At 39.1% G+C, this 22816-nt stretch overlaps 1 protein-coding gene across 2 annotated transcripts in view; it reads left to right on the forward strand.

Moving 5' to 3' along the window:
• The window catches only part of pacsin1a (protein kinase C and casein kinase substrate in neurons 1a), a 73341-nt gene that overhangs the window by 43854 nt on the left and 6671 nt on the right, over positions 1–22816 (forward strand). For both annotated transcript variants that reach the window (XM_052105115.1, XM_052105117.1), the window contains exons 3-7: positions 11664–11820; positions 12150–12385; positions 15353–15496; positions 21447–21622; positions 22473–22593. In XM_052105115.1, the coding sequence (XP_051961075.1) occupies positions 11664–11820; positions 12150–12385; positions 15353–15496; positions 21447–21622; positions 22473–22593 (834 nt within the window). The remainder of the gene's footprint in view (positions 1–11663; positions 11821–12149; positions 12386–15352; positions 15497–21446; positions 21623–22472; positions 22594–22816) is intronic.

Consider the following 22816-nt stretch of genomic DNA (forward strand, 5'->3'; position numbering starts at 1 on the left):
TCACATTTACATGCATTTATAAAATACTTATTCTGAGCTTTGCAGAAAACGTCATTCTGAAATGTAATATAAACATGAATGCAGCCGTTTAAGCGCTTGCAGTCTGTTAAGAGAAAGTGCTTTAACACAAACTGTTTAGTGAATGATAACGCACAAGTGGCTTTTTTGGCTGTGTTCCAAACAGGATAAATCAGCCTTCAAAGGGCACTTCAAAGGGAGAACATTCATAATAGATAGCTTCAAACTAATTTTTCAATAAAAATTGCTAAAAAGTGAACTCCAAATTGACTGTTATTTTGGAGCCCCACATCTTTCCAGCATTCTGCCTCCTTTCCAAATGTTAACTGGTTAGTACGAAATAGAAGAACGGCAAAAAACATTCTTTTTAAAATGACAGTAGGCTACTGTGTGCTAAGGGGTGGGTGATATACCAGTTGTAGTGTTGCCAGATCTCACAAGAGAAACAAGCAACCTGGTCTGAAAAAACGAAAAGCTCAACATTTCGTCACCCAAAATAAGCAAAAATAAGCTATTGATTTTTCCCCCCTGAAAATTTGGGAGTTATCAGCATAGAAATCATAACAAGCATAGTTTACAGTAGCTTATATAAAATAAGGTATTTTCAATAAATGATATGAAAACATAAAAATGCTCATATAAATCTTGTGATCAAAAATAAATGAATAGCCTAAATCTTCTTCTCCAGCATACACACACTGATTGGGCACATTTGAAAAAAACATCATCTTATGTGGGACAAATTATATTATTTAAATTAAGGTAATTAATGAGAAAGAGACGTTGTAAAATAATTTGTTTAGTCATAAAGGTTGCATCACCATTAAAAAAACAAGTTTCTAATTATCATCAAAACAAGCTTATATCATGTCCTGTGTTTTTTAGTAATAAATAGTTTTTTTTATAAATAGTTTTTATATTTAAACAAGCAGTGAGTGAAAAAAAAGAAAAGCATTTAAGCTCACGCAAAGCGAAGAAAATGAAACCGCTTATGAAGTAGACTGACACAGTTAACGTACAGGATGAGAAAAACACGCGCCATATAATAGTTCTCAAGTTTATATTGTATCTCATGTTTTGTTGAGAAAAACAAGCACATCCACGTGCTCTGTAAAGAGTAAAGTGTACACCGCTTATCCAGTACATTTAAAGTACATTAAACAAGGAACCCAGCTTTCTCACAGTAAGCCACATTCTCACAATAACACAATTTTCTGGTGTCCATCTGTACTTACTGAGTGACAGAACCGTTTGCTCACAACTTGTGTGCACACTCATCAGCGCCACCCAGTGTATTCTGTTATAACTGACTGTAAAGGGAACAATGGAAAGAAGGAGGCGAGAACTGGCTTGACAATACAATAGAATATTTTAATGTAAAACGGAAACCAAAAGACACAAACACACACATAGGACGGACAGCTGCCCGTAAATGTCGCACCACCATCCGCAGTCGGCCTTTATCCCTCTCGGAGGCTTGATTAGCCTGATAAGGGGCCGGGTGTGTAAAATCATGACCCGGCTCTTCCGTCTGCCCTGTCACATTCCTCCCTCGTTCTCTCAGGCCGGGGAGCCGTACACCTCCCCCTCTTTCCCTGAGGGAGTGCGTGCCTTACGCCCTGTCTGCCAGCAGGTCTTCATCCCCTTCCTGAACCTGGGAGGGGACAGGGGGAGGGAAACAATAATGAAAAATAGGGGGGGTACTCCCTGTAACAGTGCAGTACCCCCAACAAGAAACTGTAAAATTTAAAAGAGAGGGAAAAGGCCAATGCGGAGCAGCAGTGGGAGAGAGAGAGGAGAGAAAAAAAACACTTATTCGCCGGTTGGCTGATACACCACTCCTCCACCCTCTAACGGATGACAGCCGGGCCTCCCCAGGCGGATTGGAGGCAGTCCTCCACCCCTGGCAGCGGCTCTGACCGCTCCAGGCAGTCAGTTAGGAGCTCCTTCTCCCCTCGCGGTTGGCGGCCGTTCCTATTCTTCCATGCGGCCGTGCTCCTCCGTCCCCTGGCAGATGGCCATGGCTGCTCCGTTGGGGTGGATGGTAGCGGCGAGAACTCCCCTACGGCGTATCCCTCTTCCTTCCCGGGTCTTCGGCACCAGTGTAAAGGGAACAATGGAAAGGAGGAGGCGAGAACCAGCTTGACAATATAAATAATATTTTAATTTAAAGTGGAAAGCAAAAGATACAAACACACACATTGGACGGACAGCTGCCCTTAAACGTTCTCTCTCTGTTGCACCACCGTCCGCAGTAGTCCTTTATCCCTCTCGAAGGCTTGATTAGCCTGATAAGGGGCCGGGTGTGTAAAATCATGACCCGGCCCCGCCCTCCGCCCTGCCAGTTTTAGTTTGTGTGTTCAGGATTTAACATGCATCTGAATTTATATATGGCCAGCAAACCAAAACTTTGCGAAATTCTAGTAGTATTTTTACCATTCTAATGAATATTGCAGAACGAATATTCGACTACTCGTGCACATCCCTAATTTAAATTTTGGTTTCATGAAAAAAATATTGGAACAACTTTAACCAGTTATTAACCGGTTACAGCTTATAATGTCTGAAAGGGACTTTGTTCCCATTTTCGGTTATGTTCTGCAAACAATTTAGATCATTTTTGGTTTTCGTTCCTTAAACTGTTTTAGTCACTGTTTTTAATTAAGATCATTCACATTTTTCCATACGTTTGAGAGTTGCATATTTATTACAACTCTGCTCATGCACATTAAGCAGCCAGACAAACTTTGTCCGATAGCCCACCAACTGAATGCAGCAATATAAATAATGATGTTTTAGCTTGAAAACAATTTTACAGTGTTGTGCTGCAAATCATGAAAAATACATCTTAACTGTATAATACAGGTGAGGTGGGACACATCCACAGGAGATCAGCAGTTACTCAAACCAGCCCATCTGGCTACAACAAACATCCATGCGATTATCTAATCAGCCAATCGTGTGGCAGAAGGGCAGTGCATAACATCATGCAGATATGGGTCAGGAGATTCAGTTAATGTTCACATTAACCATCAGAATGGGGAAAAAACATGATCTCAGTGGTTTGGACCGTGGCATGATTGTTGGTTTCAGACGGCTGGTTTGAGTATTTCTGTAACTGCTGATCTCCTGGGATTTTCACACACAACAGTCTCTCATAATGGTGCCAAAAACAAAAAACATCCAGTGAGCGGCAGTTCTGTGGACAAAAATGCCTTGTTGATGAGAGAGGTCAACAGAGAATGGCCAGGCTGGTTTGAACTGACAAATTCTACAATAAATCAGATAACCACTCTGTACAATTGTGCTGAGAAGAATATCATCTCATATATAATTTCTTGGCGCTGTTTTGAGGGCACGAGGGGGACCTACACAATATTAGGCAGATGCTTTTAATGTTGTGGCTGATCGGTATATATATATATATATATATATATATATATATATATATATATATATATATATATATGGTGAATCCGGAAAGTATTCACAGCAATTCACTTTTTCCAAATTTTGTTATGTTACAGCCTTATTCCAAAATGGATTAAATTCATTATTTTCCTCAAATTCTACAAACAATACCCCATAATGACAACTTGAAAGAAGTTTGTTTGAAAAAATAAAAAACGAAATCACATGTACATAAGTATTCACAGCCTTTGCCATGACACTCAAAATTGAGCTCAGCTGCATCCTGTTTCCACTGATCATCCTTGATGTTTCTACAACTTGATTGGAGTCCACCTGTGGTAAATTCAGTTGATTGGACATGATTTGGAAAGACACACACCTGTCTATATAAGGTCCCACAGTTAACAGTGCATATCAGAGCACAAACCAAGCCATGAAGTCCAAGGAATTGTCTGTAGACCTCCGAGACAGGATTGTATCGAGGTACAGAAATGTCTGCAGCATTGAAGGTCCCAATGAGCACAGTGGCCTTCATCATCCGTAAATGGAAGAAGTTTGGAACTAACAGGACTCTTCCTAGAGCTGGGAGATCAGGGGAGAAGGGCCTTAGTCAGGGAGGTGACCAAGAACCCGATGGTCACTCTGACAGAGCTCCAGCATTTCTCTGTGGAGAGAGGAGAAACTTCCAGAAGAACAACCATCTCTGCAGCACTCCACCAATCAGGCCTGTATGGTAGAGTGGCCAGACGGAAGCCACTCCTCAGTAAAAGGCACATGACAGCCCACCTGGAGTTTGCCAATAGGCACCTGAAGTACTCTCAGACCATGAAAAACAAAATTCTCTGGTCTGATGAAACAAAGATTGAACTGTTTGGCCTGAATGGCAAGCATCATGTATGGAGGAAACCAGGCACCACTCATCACCTGGCCAATACCATCCCAACAGTGAAGCATGTTGGTGGCAGCATCATGCTGTGGGGATGTTATTCAGCGGCAGGAACTGGGAGACTAGTCAGGATCGAGGGAAAGATGAATGCAGCAATGTACAGAGACATCCTTGATGAAAACCTGCTCCAGAGCGCTCTGGACCTCAGACTGGGGCAAAGGTTCATCTTCCAACAGGACAACGACCCCAAGCACACAGCCAAGATAACAAAGGAGTGGCTACGGGACCACTCTATGAATGTCCTTTAGTGGCCCAGCCAGAGCCCAGACTTGAACCCGATTGAACATCTCTGGAGAGATCTGAAAATGGCTGTGTACCGACTCTCCCCATCCAACCTGATGGCGCTTGAGAGGTCCTGCAAAGAAGAATGGGAGAAGCTGCCCAAAATTAGGTGTGCCAAGCTTGTAGCATCATACACAAAAAGACTTGAGGCTGTAATTGGTGCCAAATGTGCTTCAACAAAGTATTGAGAAAAGGCTGTGAATACTTATGTACATGTGATTTTTTTCATTGCAATAAATTTGCAAAGATTTCAAACAAACTTCTTTCACTTTGTCATTATGGGGTATTGTTTGTAGAATTTTGAGGAAAATTATGAATTTAATCAATTTTGGAATAAGGCTGTGAATACTTTCCAGATGCACTGTATTTATATATATATATATATATATATATATATATATATATATATATATATATATATATATATATATATATAAAGCAAAACAAACAAAAAACAGATATAAAGATTCAAACTGTACAGTATTTCTCTTTCGGGAAAACCTTTGGAAAAATATTGATGACTCATCTTGCACTCAGGGGTGTATTCAAAGTTATATCCAATTTATATCCCTCCCCCACAGACTAACAATAGTAAATCATGGTTGTGATATAAACTAAAGCCTATTGGATATTTTACAAAAAAGGGATTGGCCCTTAGATATGTTGGCCATATGTAAAAAGAAAATGTATAAAAATAATCAAATGTGTGTAAACAGACAAATACTGTTTTGTTTATAAACTGAAGTGTGTATTGCAGTAAATGGATATATTGTGTCTTTTATCCTTTTAAACCTGTCTAGTTCAGAGTCTTTCCAATCTTTCCAGTGCATGTGCCTGTGTGTTGTTGTGATGTTAGTGCAGTGAAGTGCAGGATTAGTATGCTAAGAGCACATGGACACAAAGCTGTGGTGGCCATTGCATAACACCACATGCACAGAATGAGTCCCATCCCCCTCTCATATAAACCTTCCTCCCACCCGCACTCATTCCATAGTGCATCACGCCACCTGCAGCACCTGGGAGAAGATATAAGGAAAACAGTAAATATTTTTTGCTATTAGGCAATTTGACTGCTAGGTTATTTCATGCCAAATCAACCAAATTTCAGAAACTTCACCGGCTGAATTGTCTTATTTTTTAAAATACTTTTCCTGAAGAAATATGAACATAAATGGTGATAAAGCCAAAGTAATATGCTACAGTAAAGATTCATGGATCAAAATGTATTGAGTAATCCAGTATTTTGTAGTGGTGGGTCAAAATGTTAATTTTGTGTATTACTAAAATTTGTTGACTTTAGCACCCCTTAAAAGCCAATGAGACATGTGTGCACAAAATACTTGACATATTTTTTTTATGAACAAAATAAAGGTACATTTCACCTTTCATCATTTTACTTCAGACCTTTGTTTAACTGAACAAGAAAAATTTACTTCATGTGGTTTTTGACCATTGAAAAAAAAAGTTAAATAAAGATACAAAAAGGAAAAATATTGAGATATCCTTAATACTTCTGCAGTTATAATCACTCAAATTTGGGAAAACAACACATAAACATGTCTTTTTCCCACACCATTGGCATATAATGCAACAGGTTGCAGCAAGGGTGCTGAAGTCAACTGAATTTAGTAATACATTTTTTATAGAACTGATTTTATCATTAGGTATTTCTCTCACAAGTAAAATAAATAAATAAAATAGTGAAAGCAAAATTTGAACTGGGGACCTCTGGCTGAGCTTAGACGGAATTACCCTTTTGCAAATTGTTGGTCAATCAGAATCAGAAATCACATTTATTGGTCAAGTAAGTTTTACTTTTGGCTCAGTGGTTTGCTCCAAGAACACGCATACACACAATAAACATATACTCATAGCAAATAATGCAATTTAAACAGAAAGAGAAAAATCAATGAAATATATGATACACAAAACGACTTGCATGATGTACAGTACAATACTACATACACAATAACAATGCATTACAGTGTCATTTATTACAGGATACATACAACACTTTACATTAATGTTCCCTTTGTTAAGGGTTTATAAAAGGGGTTCAGTAATGAATCATAATTTATTTACAGATGCATTATAAATGATCAGTATGCATTCATAATAACATGCATAAAACGGTGACTTCCATGTGTAACGAACTCTGATCCTCAAGTTCACCCCGCCCCCTCTAGCTCTCACGCTCGCTCCCAATCACCAGAGTATTAGTTTCACCTGCACTCGCTCCCATCACTAGATTATTAGTTTCACCTGCCTGTTCGTTTTCCCCTATATATACGCTGCCCTTTCTCTCCACTCTTGTTGGTTATTGTTTAGTTTACCCCTTCGCTTTGCCAGCTCTAGTGTTCCCCTAGCTTCCCCTGTCTTTTCAACTCGCTTGTTTCGTCTTTGTTATATTCTGATCTCCCGGCTTCGACCTTACGCTTCCCTGTATTACGCTTCTTTGGATTTGCCCATTTGTTATATACTGATTTCCCGGCTTCGACCTGACGCTCCGCTTGACTACGCTTCTCTGGATTTGCCCCTTTGTACTTTTGCCGTTCTGCCCAATAAAGCAGTTTTATTCAACATTGTGACTGACTCGTCTAGTGTGCATTACAAAATAACCAACCTAACAGCGTTTAGTCACAATGGATTCCGCTGAACACCTTCGCAGCTCACTAGAGCGGATTTGCACGGCACTTTCTGCCCAAGGATCTACGGTTGGGAGACATGACCAAGCGCTCACGGCCCAGGGGCAGCAGATACAGGAGATACTACATACGGTACGTGCTATTTCTGATTCATTTCACCCTGTTCCACCTGTGTCTGTCCCTGAGCCCGTTGATGCTCCCAACGCATCCCCGAGCGCCGTAAGCTTTCAACCCCCCGAGAGGTTTGATGACTCTTCGGACGCTTGCCAAGGGTTTTTATGCAGGGCAGCGTTTTTAGAACGATAGACCTTGCCCTTAACATTATGGACCCAGCGGCCCAGCTCTTGGTTCTGCGTCAGGGGAGTCAACCCTTGGAGGCTTATGTGGTGGACTTTTGTGCCCTGGCTAACCAGGTGAACTTTGATGAGGTGGCCCTGAAAGACATTTTTCAATGTGGGCTGAATGAGCCAACCTCATCGTCCATGCCTGGTGGTCGCTGCTCCCTCGACCTGGCTCAATATATTGACCTCACCCTACTGTTCGCTGGTTCCTCATTCACTGTGGGGGAGGCAGACACTGAACCAGAGTTCCACAACACGGCCCCAGTCTCGAAGCCTGCCACGGCCCCAGTCTCGAAGCCTGCCACGGCCCCAGTCTCGAAGCATGCCACGGCCAGCGAGCCGGCACCCATGCCCGCCACGGCCAGCGAGCCGGCGCCCATGCCCGCCACGGCCAGCGCCCATGCCAGCCACAGCTATCGAGCCAGCGCCCAGGCCTGCCACGGCCAGCGAGCCGGCGCCCATGCCTGTCACGGCCAGCGAGCCAGCGCCCATGCCTGCCACGGTCAGCGAGCCAGCGCCTGTAGCCTCGACCGTCCCAGAGCCAGCGCCTGTAGCCTCGACCGTCCCCATGGCCACACTCCCTGTTGGCCGAAGGAGAAAGAGAAGGAAGAGGGCACCTTCTCCCCAGTCTCGTCTTGTGCTCAAGACCGCAGAGGTTCCCTCAGAGTCTTCCACGGCTCTGCCGGCCTCTGCTCCGCCCTCTGAGTCTTCCACGGCTCTGCCGGCCTCTGCTCCGCCCTCAGAGTCTTCCACGGCTCTGCCGGCCTCTGCTCCACCCTCTGCTCCACCCTCAGAGTCTTCCACGGCTCTGCCGGCCTCTGCTCCGCCCTCAGAGTCTTCCACGGCTCTGCCGGCCTCTGCTCCGCCCTCAGAGTCTTCCACGGATCTGCCAGCCTCTGCTCGGCCCTCCGAGTCTTCCACGGTTCTGCCAGCCTCTGCTCGGCCCTCAGAGTCTTCCACGGCTCTGCCAGCCTCTGCTCGCCCCTCAGAGTCTTCCACGGCTCTGCTAACCTCTGCTCCGCCTCTCAAGTCTCTCGAGCCTCCCAGTGCTCCGCCTCTCGAGCCTCCCAGGGCTCCGCCTCTCGAGCCTCCCAGGGCTCCGCCTCTCAAGCCTCTCGAGCCTCTCAGGGCCCCGCCTCTCGAGCCTCCTAGGGCTCCTCCTCCTCTCGAGCCTCCCAGGGCTCCGCCTCTCAAGCCTCTCGAGCCTCTCAGGGCTCCGTCTCTCCAGTCTTCCAGGGCTCCTCCTCCTCTCGAGCCTCTCAGGGCTCCATCTCTCGAGTCTTCCAGGGCTCCTCCTCCTCTCAAGTCTTCCAGGGCTCCGTCTCTCGAGTCTTCCAGGGCTCCTCCTCCTCTCGAGCCCCCCAGGGCTTCGCCTCTCAAGTCTCTCGAGCCTCCCAGGGCTCCGCCCCTCAAATCACTCGAGCCTTCTAGGGCTTCGCCCCTCCAGTCTCTCGAGCCACCCAGGGCTCCGCCTTCAGAGTCTCCCGAGCCTTCCATGGCTCCGCCTCCTTACGCTTCCCTGTATTATGCTTCTTTGGATTTGTCCATTTGTTATATACTGATTTTCCGGCTTCGACCTGACACTCCGCTTGACTACGCTTCTCTGGATTTGCCCCTTTGTACTTTTGCCGTTCTGCCCAATAAAGCAGTTTTATTCAACATTGTGACTGACTCGTCTAGTGTGCGTTACACCATGCAATGCCTGTTAAATAGTAAGCCATATTGCCTCACATTATAAATGTTATAAACACCTATTCAGCATTAGTAACCAATGAAAATGTACCTTAAGATTAAGTGGACACCTGTGAAGCATTTAGTAAAGGGATGGTTCACCCAAAAATCTTTTTGGGTAAAATGTACTTCATGGTTCACCTTTCTTCTGCAGAACACAAATGAAGATTTTTAGAAGAATATTTCAGGTTTGTAGGTCCATATAATACAATAAGTGAATGAGTGCCAAAATGTTGAAGCTCCTAAAAGCACATAAAGGCAGCATAAAAGTAATCCATAAAACTAATTTAGTGGTTAAGTCAATATCTTAAAAAGCTACATGATCGGTGTGGGTGAGAAACAGATCAATATTGAAGTCCTTTTTACTATACATTTTTACTGCCCAGTAGGTGGCGATATGCATTGTAACAGTGGCGGTCCCCAAAATAAATTTAAACAATAAAAAAACAAAAATGTGGGTTCCAAACAGGTTTAAGCCTGTCAAAAGTATAATTTAACCCAGTATAGCTCTTTTCAAGCCACCGGTAACAGCAATAAAATACCTTTTTTAGTAAGAAATACAGAATTTTATCCATAAACCAGAAAACACAAAGTGTATGTCTTTAGTACATTTATTAAAAAAAATAAATTAAAAATTAATTAAACATCAAACAGCCAGTGCGTGTGTAGGGTGTATGTGGGTGTAAGAGAGAGAGCGTTCAGGCACTCTGTATATGGGATACATAAAAATGAGAGTGCGCTGGTTTCAGGGGGATGCTTGCATGTACCTTGAGTGTGTGTGTGAGGCACTGCTGCAGGAGCGCAGAAGGAGAGGTCAAAATGGGAATACAGTCATATCAGGTCACCTTAGCTCCTGATGCTGGCTCCAGTTCAACTTGGTCATAGAGAACTTTAGCGGGTCGGAAGGCTCTGTACTCATGCCACTCCACATTTAACTCAAGTTTTCTGTCTGGTAGCTTTGTCCCTGATTTAAATCCTGGCTACCTTTGTTGTGGTAAGTGCTAATTAGCAGTCCTTTTTTGTTTGTCCTCACTCCTCCGATGGTGTTCCTATACTCATGTACACGATGGCAGACTACATCCTTGTATCAACTCTGAGCACACCAAACTTCTCCACTCCACACTGGTCAAACACACACCTGGCACACTTTAACGGGCAGCCATTTTATACTGACTCACCCTCATTATGGCTTGGGGTGGATCCTTAAACAACATTAGAAACCTACAGACATAAATTTCAGTCTGGTTTAATGGACATCAGGCTTTATAATATGATATATGTTGTAAATGGGCATGAAGAGGTGAAACGTGATTTTGCAGAGGACATTAGGTAACTATGGCTAGTTAAGTTGGGACAGCGTTTGGAGAAGCACCATTGTCATCAACCTGACAAGGAAAGCGACAACACAAGTGAGAATGAAGTAGGGCATTTCATTGTTTATTTGTTTTTTAATAATACAAATATGAATAAGTGCATGCATAATGCTATAATGCTCATTATTTGGAAAGCATTGTAATATGTTTCCCTTTTAATTAATGTTGTTATATCTGCAAACCAATGATTTATAATGCATATGTAAATTATTTATTACTCATTACTACATGGCTCTCTGTAATACACAATCCTGATTGGTCAATGGCGCCATCTAGCAGTCTGATATTTCTCTGTAACAACCGCACATCCACACATCAGAATGGTCATCCAGGTATTGCGAGCCATCTCTCCTGCTTTTCGGATCACTGTGCGATCTCTACAAGTAAGCTAATAAAATAATTTAAACTAAAATCAATGTTTCATGTGCATTTATTTATTTATATGGAAATTAGTAAACATCAACAGAACTCCGACACAAACAGGAGGTGGATTTCAGCTGTTCGGTGATTTATTTCTTCTCACATTATTACATAATTTCAACACAAATCAGTGTAAAATGTGCATTTTATTTTTTTATTTAGTGAGTAGCTGTGTAATAAGTGTAAAAAGCGGAAAAAATAATAGTTGTTATTGCAAAATAAACCCCTTCAGGGTGATACAAGTGTCTTCCGCTTCACGCCAGGTCCTGATCACCCTGTCAGGTTTATTGTGTGATAACAACTGGCTGACTGTACATTATCCCTTACTTAATGAACCCCTTTATAAACCCTTAACAAACAGAACATTCATGTAAATTGTTAGCAGAATAATTAATCAAAACAATAAGTTAATGTTTTACTTTTGAATGAATTGATGATCATTTTGATTAAGACAGATTGAGTATTTATGTAGGATAATCTCTACCTCTTCACCTAGGTGGGAAATTATAAGCGTGCTGTCAAGAGAATTGACGACGGCCATCGACTTTGCAATGATCTCATGAACTGTCTTCAGGAACGTGCCAAGATCGAGAAGTCCTACAGTGCACAGCTCACAGAGTGGTCCAAGAGATGGAGACAACTTATTGAGAAAGGTTCTGACATGAAACAGTCCTGTAGTTTCTGTGCATCCTATCAAGAATAATTAAAGAGACATTTTCTTCCTTAATACATTATGAATGTTCCTGATAATAAAACAGAGTAATATATATAAAAGGCTTGTTTTCAGAGAATATATAGTTTCTATGTGTATTTTGTCTTGTGGCAGTGGCAGATTTTACCCCCCAAAGTTTTAGCAAGACAAAAACACATGAAAACTATTTGATTAGTTGTGTACATTTTTACACGTGGCTTAACTGTCCAAAAGCTTCTGGGGTCTTGTACAGTATATGTAAAGTTTATATGTGAGTGTTGTAATTGACAGGGCCTCAGTATGGTTCTGTGGAGCGAGCCTGGTTAGCCATGATGACAGAGGCTGATAAGGTGAGTGAACTTCATCAGGAGGTGAAGAATGGACTCATGAACGAGGACATTGAGAAGGTGAAGAACTGGCAGAAAGACTCATACCACAGACAGATAATTGGTGGATTCAAGGAAACCAAAGAGGCTGAGGAGGGCTTCAAAAAAGCCCAGAAACCCTGGGCTAAGAAACTCAAAGAGGTACAGTGGTGCCCGTATGGTCCATTTCAATGAATACTGATCTTAATGATTTACTTTAAAAAATAAACACACACAGGACAGATCTTTATCTAGCTGGAAGATGTTGAAATCTTTATTATATTGTTGCAGTGACAGTCAGGCTGATCAAAGAACATTATAAACAAATTTTGCTTCCCACAGTGTTAATTAGGTTGTGCTCTTCATGTAAATTAAGAACCCTAAAATATATGGCCCGTATGATAATGAAGCTCAGGCACCCCATTGTCTGGGATGGTTCTCAATGGCCCACTCCGGCTCTCATTTAACAAGTGTTGACCATTTTATCATGCTGTGATACAACCACTAGAGGAGGTGTGAACACTTCTTTGTCTCTATAATAATGAATTAATTTGGTGATGTGGTTATTCTAAATGAACTCAAATTTTGAGGCAGAATACTGTCATTTCCTACAATACATTATTGATAAAGATAATATTATTTTTCATTTATATGTATGAGCAATATACAGAAAAATAAAAACCTATCTAAAATGTACTTCATGTTGTGACATCTAAATTAACTGCTTTTATTCAAGTCAAAAATATTTAACATTAATGCTTCTATCCCAACCCATTGCCGAGATATAATCTTTTGAATACTGTCTATCATAAAACCTTGTTTTTTGATAAAACGACCTCTAAAGATTTCTGCTGTGTGCATTTTCCAATTCCCTTTTTGATTTTTAACTAGTAGCATCTAATAAACAAGCAAAAAACAAACAAATTATAGAGCAAATAGTTTTCCTACAAATTGATGTCCACATCCAGTATGTGGTCTCAGAATAGTTAGGAATGCACCTTATTTTCATCCTAACGCAATATAAATCCTCTGAAAGCAACATTTTTGAGCTTTTGGATGAATACATTTATTCTCAATGAGAAAATGCACAATAAATATATAGAAATGGATATACTAATGTTATTTAACAGAATCATATTTTACAGTGATAACACAATTAAACAATAACTAAATTTATATTTAAAAGAAGGGAAAATACCACAGATGTGTTAATGTTAAAAAATATTGAAAATAACTAATGTTTTTTCAACCTTTGAGGAAACGTGGTCCTAATTTCAACATATGTGGACATCACGTTTATCAGCATGGTGAAGCATGAAAAATTAATGGATTATTTTAAAGTTGCACATAAAACAAAACTAGACACACTACTATTTACAAACAGACAGCTTTCAATCAAAAAACATAAAAAGGTTTCTTACCAGAGGCACTTTTGTTGTCACTGCGCCTGTAGGAGCGCTTCACGTAAATCAATGCCAAGGTGTTGTGTCACGTGATGCTGTGCGCCAGAAGTTTAACCCTTAAAGGACAGTGCAGATTCTCGTGAACAGTATTCAGTTGGTTTTAATGTATTTAAATTATGCGTTGCATATAGCGAAGCCAAAATACAACGTCCACACATGTGGACGTGGGGTCGCACGAGGTTAGATGTCAAATGGAACTGAAAAGTGAATTTACTTTGGACTAAAAAAAACTATTTCCTGAGATGGTACTCTGCCTCCTCATTTGAAAAGTCCACTACAATGGTGTAATGTGTAATCTATTTTTTATTGTTATAGTTAGTTGTTAATAAAAAAAAAACCTATAGAGAGAATAATTACAATTACTGCATTGCCATGGCAACAGTATTTCATATATCAAATATCCCTTTACAATTTTACATTAGCAGTATCTTGACATTATTTTAAGAATTTTGAAGAAAACACAAGAGGGCTATTTCAAAGTCTGTTAAAAGTGCCATACTTCCTGCTGCCAGTTGGTGGCATTATGACCCATAATAGCTGCAACAATGTGATCAACCCCCTTACCAAGCATACAACGGATTATTCATCAAAATCACACAATGCACACAGAAGATATAAGACAGTTCCTGTTTCCAATTTTTCACCATGGCGACAGATTTGGTGCCAGTCACATGAATCCCCTAGGAGGATTTTCAGAAAATCCAAAAAGGCTGACTTCCTCTTGGGTGGAGCTAATGACTGTTAGTATGAAAATGGGGGTGCAACAGATCATCCCTTACCTGCCCATTTTAAAGGTGCGCTACAGAGCCCCCTGAAACTTTGCCCAGCCCTAAAGGCCGATAACTCACTGATGTATGTGCAAAATTTCAAGATTTTCACATATGTTAAGTACCCCAAAAATACAGAAAACCTTGTATATAATAATAATAATCCACTTTTCAGTCTATGGTCCTAATAATCCTTAGAAGAACAATAGGACCTCTCCAATTTCAGTGCTTGGGCCCTAATGAATATAGAATGCAGAGTCTTTTGATACTTAGTGTAAATAGCAACAAAAAGCATCTTCTTTGCACTAAGGGCAAATAGTGTTAGATGCTATTTTGGACCCCTAGTTAAATAGTAACATACGGTATAGAGGCATCAATGCAACATGTTTATTGTGTTTATTTAGAGTCCCACAAACACCCTACACCAACCCCTAAACCTAACAATAAGCTTTCCTGCTTTGTTGAAATACTATATTCATTCCACATGTATTTCCTACTTAATAAGTCGCACATTCACACAGAGTACTAAGAACCTATAAAGGAGGGATTTAGCATAATACTAGCTATTGATATGTTTTGTTTTTAGCTAATAAATTAATTGTTATGAAAAAAAGCAAATATAAAGGAGCTACAAAGCAAGAATAAGAAATCAGCCAACAAAGGTGTAATAAATACATTATAATGCCAAACAAGTCCATAACTAGTCTCTTACAAGTGTAATTATTAATCATGAATTACTTTCTAATTTCTGATCCCTAAACTAAAGTGTTACAATTACATTTTATAATAGCTTATTTAGTCATGTTCAACTACAGGAACATTCCCCTAGCTTCCTCCATCCAGTTGTATCTGTTTGCTGTAATGCAGTTAGTCAAATGTCACATGTCTGTCTGCTGCAGATGGATTCGGCAAAGAAGACCTACCACATGGCCTGTAAGGAGGAGAAACTGGCTGCAGCTCGAGAAGCAGATGCATCTGTCACTCCTGACCAGCAGAAGAAACTGCACGAGAAGACAGAGAAATGCAAACAAGACGTACAAAAGGTAAGAAAAGCAACAGAAGCAATAATAAATGCTGATTAGAAAAAAAAACATTGTAATAATCTGATTAATAATCACTCATTGACAATTTTGACAATTAATGGGTATGTTTTCATTGTTAGTGGGTGATGAAGTTTCATCTGCCTCACACAGAAATTATTATTGTGTGTGTGTATGGGGGGTATAAGTTATTGTTTTTGATTAAAGATTAAGGGGGCAACCCATTTAAAAAAAAATAACATGCAAGGATTATAATAAAAACAGCAACATCCAATAAGAAAATACGAATTGTCAGTTTTGAATTCATGGTGACGTAAATCAAAATATGAAGCATTTATTAAGGAGTTGTCAACATAAGAAACATGTACATCAAATTCAGTATGGTTTAATGGTCATCATGCTTTATTATGTGATATATGCTGTGAATATGTGAGTGTGCTTTTCACTAGTTAATTTTGGACAGCATTTGGAGTAGCACCATTCTTTTGAAATCCAACCTTGTGGGATCAAGGAAAGACATTATAGTTATGGATATAAAAACAACATGACATAATCCCTCCTTTTAATCTCACTGTAATAGTAAAATAGTCACTATAATATAATCGTTTTTGTTGCATTGTGATATATATCATGATAAGACGTTATTAACATAAGTATGAATATATGTATTTATTAAGAATTTATAAAATGTAAGTCAAAAATTTTATTCTGGGTGTTATTACCGCAAATAAATGATTTATAATCATTCATTATTATTGACTTATTAGTCAAACCCCCTTATAAACCCTTAACAAGGGGGACATTAATGATGTCAAATCAAACGAAGACAGCAGAATATATATACATTGGCAGCCAAAAGTTTAGAATAATGTACAGATTTTGCCGTTTCGGAAGGAAATTGGTATTTTAATTTACCAAAGTGGCATTCAGCTGATCACAATGTATAGTCAGGACATTACTGATGTAAAAAACAGCACCATCAATATTTGAAAAGCTTTACATTTTTGATCAAATCTAGACAGGCCCCATTTCCAGCAGCCATCACTCCAACACCTTATCCTTGAGTAATCATGCTAAATTGATCATTTGGTACTACTAATCACTTGCCATTAAATTAAACATAGCTGAAAATGATTTGGTTTGTTAAATGAAGCTTAACATTGTCTTCATGTTTGTTTTTGAGTTGCCACAGTATGCAATAGACTGGCATGTCCTAAGATCAATATTAGGTCAAAAATGGTAAAAAAGAAACAGCTTTCTCTAGAACTTCATCAGTTAATCATCAGTTAATCATCAGTTAATATATTATTTTCAAGCTATTCAATGCTTGAAATTGCCCAAAAAACTGAATATTTCATACAAAGGTGTTCACTACAGTTTTCAAAGACAAAGGACACCTGGCTCCAGTTTCATGTACAACAGTAAAGAGAAGACTCAGGGGTGCAGGCCTTATGGGCAGGGTTGGGTAGTAATGAAATACACGTAACAGGATTAAGTATTTAAAATACAAAATATAAGTAATTTAAGTAAAAGTTTTTCAGAGAATGTATTTTTAACATGTGTATTTTGTCTTACTGTACTGGCAGAGTTTTTATAGTCAAAACAAGTGAAAAAAATCTAACAGTGCTGAAGAAGTAATCCAAAGTATTTAGAATATGTTACTGACCTTGAGTAATCTAAAGGAATACGTAACAAATGATATTTTACAGCATGTATTCTTTAATCTGTAGTGAATTTCAAAAGTAACCCTACCAACCTTGATTATGGGAAGAATTGCAAAGAAAAATCCACTTTTGAAACAGAAAAACAAAAAGAAAAGGTTTGAGGGGGCAACACAGAAACACAGACATTGGAATAATAATTGTAATAGAATGTTATGGATCTTAACCAAATTGAGTTTTGTGGGATCAGCTAAAGTGCCCGACAAGACAGCCACATCTATGGCAAGTGATACAGGAAGTGTGGGGTGAAATGTCACCTGAGTTTCTGGACAAACTGACAGCTAGAATGCCAAAGATCTGCAAAGCTGTCATTGCTGCACGTGGAGGATTTTGTTTGATGAGAACTCTTTGAAATAGTTAAAGAAGTTCTGAGCCTTTTTTTCAAATTGTAATAGTAATTTTTTTACGTTATTAATGTCCTGACTATAAATTGTGATCAGTTGAATGCCGCATTGGAGAATAAGAGTACCAATTTTTTTCCATAAGCGCAAAATCTACATTATTCCAAACTGTTTGCCGGCAGTGTATAGGAACCCAAATGCAGGTTTATTAACACAAACGAAAAGAGCAACCGAAGAACTGTAATGAAGAATAAGGCTTAGTATGAAGCAAAAATCACAATGGGATCAGGAAGTCGATCTGGGTAGCTCAAGATGAGAGTAGACAATGAAAAGTGTTTGGTATGAGCACATATAGAGTCCATGATGAGATTGTTAACAACTGTCAGGTGTGGATGATTAGAATTCTGGAAAGTTGGAGCGGGGAAACAAGGGGGGCGGAGCCTGACAAGAGCCTGACAAATGTAAAGAGTTATCAGTTTATGTAATACTATTATTTATATACCATATAAAACCACAAAGTAGACAAGACGGTAAAAGCCATGAAACAATCAAATCCAGTACAACAAGTAAAGACATGGTATTCTGATTGGATTAAGAGCTGGCTCTGGACCATATCTCAAGAGAGACATGCACTTTCAATCAGAACTCTTACAACTATGAGTCATTCTAATGGGAAAGCACTGTTTTATGTAGTGTGCTTGATATCAATATCAAATCTAAACATTACTGAATTGAATTACTATATTATGACTATGAATTAAGTTTCAACTTTATTGTCATTGTGCAGAGTACAGGTACAGAGCAAATGAAATGCTGTTGTTTTCACATATCCCAACTAAGCTGGGGTCAGAGCACAGGGTCAGTCATGAAACAGCAGCCCTGGAGCAGATAGGGTCAAGGGCCCAACAGTGGTTGGGGCTATCTTGACACCAATCTTGGCGGTGCTGGGGCTTGAACCCCCAACCTTTCGGTCAGTAACCCAGAGCCTTAACCACTGAGCCACCACTGGCCCTAAATAATTAAACATAGAGGATGATAAGGTGTCGCAATCATAAATTGATTGTGATGAGCAGAGGTGGGTAGTAACTCGTTACATTTACTCGAGTAACATTTTGGGGAAAATTTAACTTTTAGAGTAGGTTTAAAAGTGGGTACTTTTTACTTTCTCTCAAATAAATTTCTAATGATTTTTTTTTACTTTTACTTCTATACAATGTGTGGTGTTACTGTCGTTATATTACTGGGTTTAATTTGAACGAATGTGTAATTTATTGAGAGATTATTGAATGGGACTTTTATGAGAGCAGAATTTCACAGTTGAGCGTGATGAGACGCTCCCACTTGAGTGATGAGACTCAAGTCATCAGTGCAGCAGCATCAAACTCTTCAAAGTGAATCACTTTCTGCACTCCACACAGAAAAAAGAATTATTTCATCATGCAATTCCTTCTTTTAACACCAAGATAAGCTGATATTTCAAGATTAAAGTCACAGCTCCAACTTCAGGCAGCACGCTGTGTTAAATGTTGGCTATAATTCTAACGCTGGCTTTATGTGTAATGAGATGGTCATTTACAGGGTGATTCTGTAACTGGGCTCTTATGACATCAGTTTGTGTACATTTTTAAATCAGTGCAGCAATATAAGTTTGCTTTGTCCCGCATGTCATAAGCAGTATTTATGCATTCACTCCACGCCCTCGCGGGGAGTACTGGAAACTATTGCAGCTACTTCAGGCGGGTTAACTGTAAAAATCTGTGTAAACATCCAAGTTAAGTGTAAATTACTGCGATTCGCATGATCAACAACTGGAGCGCAAACAGACAGCATTTCTGCACGTGCACAGTGAGGTGCGCAATGCGCACGTGTGTGATGTGCACGAGGCAATCGTCGCGAAGAGAGTGGTTGGGTCCGCAATCGTTCACTCATTCACTATTTCCTATTATAGATACATTTTTAATGTTTCTATATGTTTTGTCTCTCTATATGTTATTATGTTATTTTAATCCAGAAATTATTCATCAAAAAGCTATTTAAACTACATTCAGAATAAAATAAAATATTGCAGGAGTGAAGGAAGCAGTAAACTCCCAGCTCGTACATCTTCCCTGTGGTGGATTGTGGGAAATTAATCATCATCGAGTGTACTTGAAATTTACGCTTGAAATTAGAGTGCATTGTGGGTAAGAATGAGTGAACAAAAGTAGGGAACGAGTGGCTCACTCAGAATTCAGACACTCCTACAAAATAGCGAAAACTCGAAATAGTGCACTATATTAGTAGTGTGAATAGGGGGTGGTTTCAGACACAGCGAGTGTTCAACGATCAGGGTTGGTGCCCAACGTAGGTTGTGTACTCTGCATTTAGAGAGCGGTGGTACTACTGTACAGAACTAATGATATAACTACTTACGACACTGAAAATTGTAACTGCACTGAAATAAGAATCCACACAGGACTTTAAAAGATATGAGGTAGCAAATGAAGGCATTATATTTCAGCATTATATAAAATGTCCTTGGACGTTTTCATGTTTTCACTGTAATATTTACTAGAAATGTTTCCAAACCTCTCTTCTTATTGACAAATTCATCCAGATCTGACAAGAGCCCTTAAAGGGACAATTCACACAAAATGTACAATTTTCATTATTTACTCACCCCAGATGTGTATGACTTTCTTTCATCTGCTGAATTTAAATGAAGATATTTAGAAGAATTTCTCACCTCTGTAGGTCCATACAATGCAAGTGAATGGGTGGCAACATTTTAAAGCTAAACAAACAAACAAACACGTCAGCATAAAAATAATCCATAAGACTCTAGTGGTTAAATCAGTATCTTCAGAAGTGATGTGATAGGTGTGGACGAGAAACGGAGAAACGGATCACTTTCACATTCTTCTTGTGTTTTTAGTGATTTGCAATCTTTTCTGCATATCGCCCCTGCTGTCTAGCAAAAAATTACAAATATTGATCTGTTTCTCACCCACACCTATCATATTACTTCTGAAGACATTGATTAAACCAATGGAGTCTTATGGATTACTTTTATAATGCCTTTATGTGCTTTTTGGAGCATCAAAAATTTGGCCTACAGAGCTAAAATATTCTTTTAAAAATCTGAATTTGTGTTCTGCAGAAGAAAGGAAGTCATTCACATCTGGGATGGCATGTGGGTGAGTGAATGATGAGAGAATTTTCATTTTGGGGTAAACTATTTCTTTAAAGTGATAGCTCAGCCATAATTTAATATTATGTCATCATTTCTCTAGCCTCATGTTGTTCCAAACCAGTGGGAGGCTTTGTATTATGTGGAGCACAAAATATGTTAGACAGAATGTTAGGGACTGACAGTCTCAGTCACCATTCACTTTCTATATATATAAAAACATTCACTGAAAGTAAATAGGCAAACATTCTGTCTAATTTCTCCTTATTGTGTTGTATGGAAGAAAGTAAGTCAAACAGGTTTGTAACAACATGATGGTGAATGATGATAGAATTTCCATTAATAATAATAAAAATAATAATAATTCTGTACATGTTCAATGTGTATTATGTAATGGAATATAGGGGAGTAAATGTCTATTATGTAATTTGTGAAAGTAATGAGTTACTCTTTACTTGAGTACTCTTTTAATTGGATACTTACTCTTACTCAAGTAATTATTTATGTTAGTACTTTTACTTCTACTTGAGTAATTATGTTTTTGAAGTAATTGTACTTTTACTTGAGTACAGTTTTTGGCTACTCTACCCACCTCTGGTGACGAGACACATTTTTAATTCCGCAGTAACATTAGGATAGAGGTGCTTTTCTGTAACATTGCATTGCTGAATTTAGATTGCATTGGTTGTTCACATTATAACTAATGTGTGTGTGTGCGATAGGCTAAAGAGAAGTATGAGAAATCCCTGGATGAGTTATCGAAGTGCACACCGCAGTACATGGAGTGTATGGATCAAGTGTTTGATCAATGCCAGCAACACGAGGTAAAGCGACTGGCGTTCCTCAAAGAGGTTCTACTGGACATCAAACGACATCTCAACCTCACAGAGAACCAAAAGTTAGTGTAACCACAAAAGCCAGTCAACATTTACTGCTCAGCACTCACTCAAACATTCATTAAATACCCAATTTGATTAAAATGATCATAAAATAGTCATTCGTGGGGGGTATAGAACAAAAATTGAAAACCAACCCATTCCAATAGGAAAGACACAAATGAGATCTTTAACAATGTCTCAAACTGTGCACAGATTTACAAAGATACCAATGATAACCTAAACTCAGTCATTTCAGTATGATCTCAACCATTTCTCATTGAAATCATCCAATACCAAATCTGTGCTAAACACAATCATTTTATATCTCTATATTCTTACCACATGCCATGACAGTCGTCTCATTTGATTCTATTTTATTTCTCTGTTTTGGAGAAACATCTTTATGCCAAGCCGATTTAGCTTTTAATGCTCCCTTGAAAAAGGAAAATTTCAATTAGAGAGCACTACAAAATATTTTCTACTAGTAAGAATTCCAGTTAGAGGGCTCTCTATTTGCATTTGTACCAGTAAGAATGCAACTGCAGAGCTCTACAATTGAATCACAGAGCTCTGCAATGGCATTTTTTACCAATTAAAATGTCATTAGAGAGCTCCGTACTTGGAACTATTACTAGTACAAATGCAATTATGATGAGTAATGCTCTAAAAATTATATATGACCTTTGTCACATATATTTGTGACAAAGTTGATACTGAAATGAAACGTAACAGAGATTTCAATTACATCTCTATGAACGTCCAAATCTAAGAACCATCAATCTCTGAGCAATGCAGTTCTCTGGATTATAATGTCCAGATGTATATGTGACATCTTAATGTGTTTCTGTGTTTGTGTTTTGTATGCTCTAGCTATGTTGCAGTGTACCGTGAGTTTGAACGCACCATTCTGGCTGCGAACACACAAGAGGATCTGAAGTGGTTTAGTAATAATCACGGTCCGGGCATGTACATGAACTGGCCACAGTTTGAGGTACACAACATTTAATAAACAATTACCAACAGAGATTTTGTAACAGTTTTATGCCCTTTTCAAGTTTCTAGGTTTAGTTTAAATGATCAAGGTTAGGTCTTTTCTCATAATATACATTACAGTGTTGCTATAATTTAAATTACACAAATACATTTCACAATCAATCAATTCGAATCACAAGGAGTCACATATGTGGGTTTGTATTTGGTCTTTAAACTCCTAT

Source organism: Xyrauchen texanus, chromosome 35, assembly GCF_025860055.1.
Source record: "Xyrauchen texanus isolate HMW12.3.18 chromosome 35, RBS_HiC_50CHRs, whole genome shotgun sequence".
NCBI lineage: Eukaryota > Metazoa > Chordata > Actinopteri > Cypriniformes > Catostomidae > Xyrauchen > Xyrauchen texanus.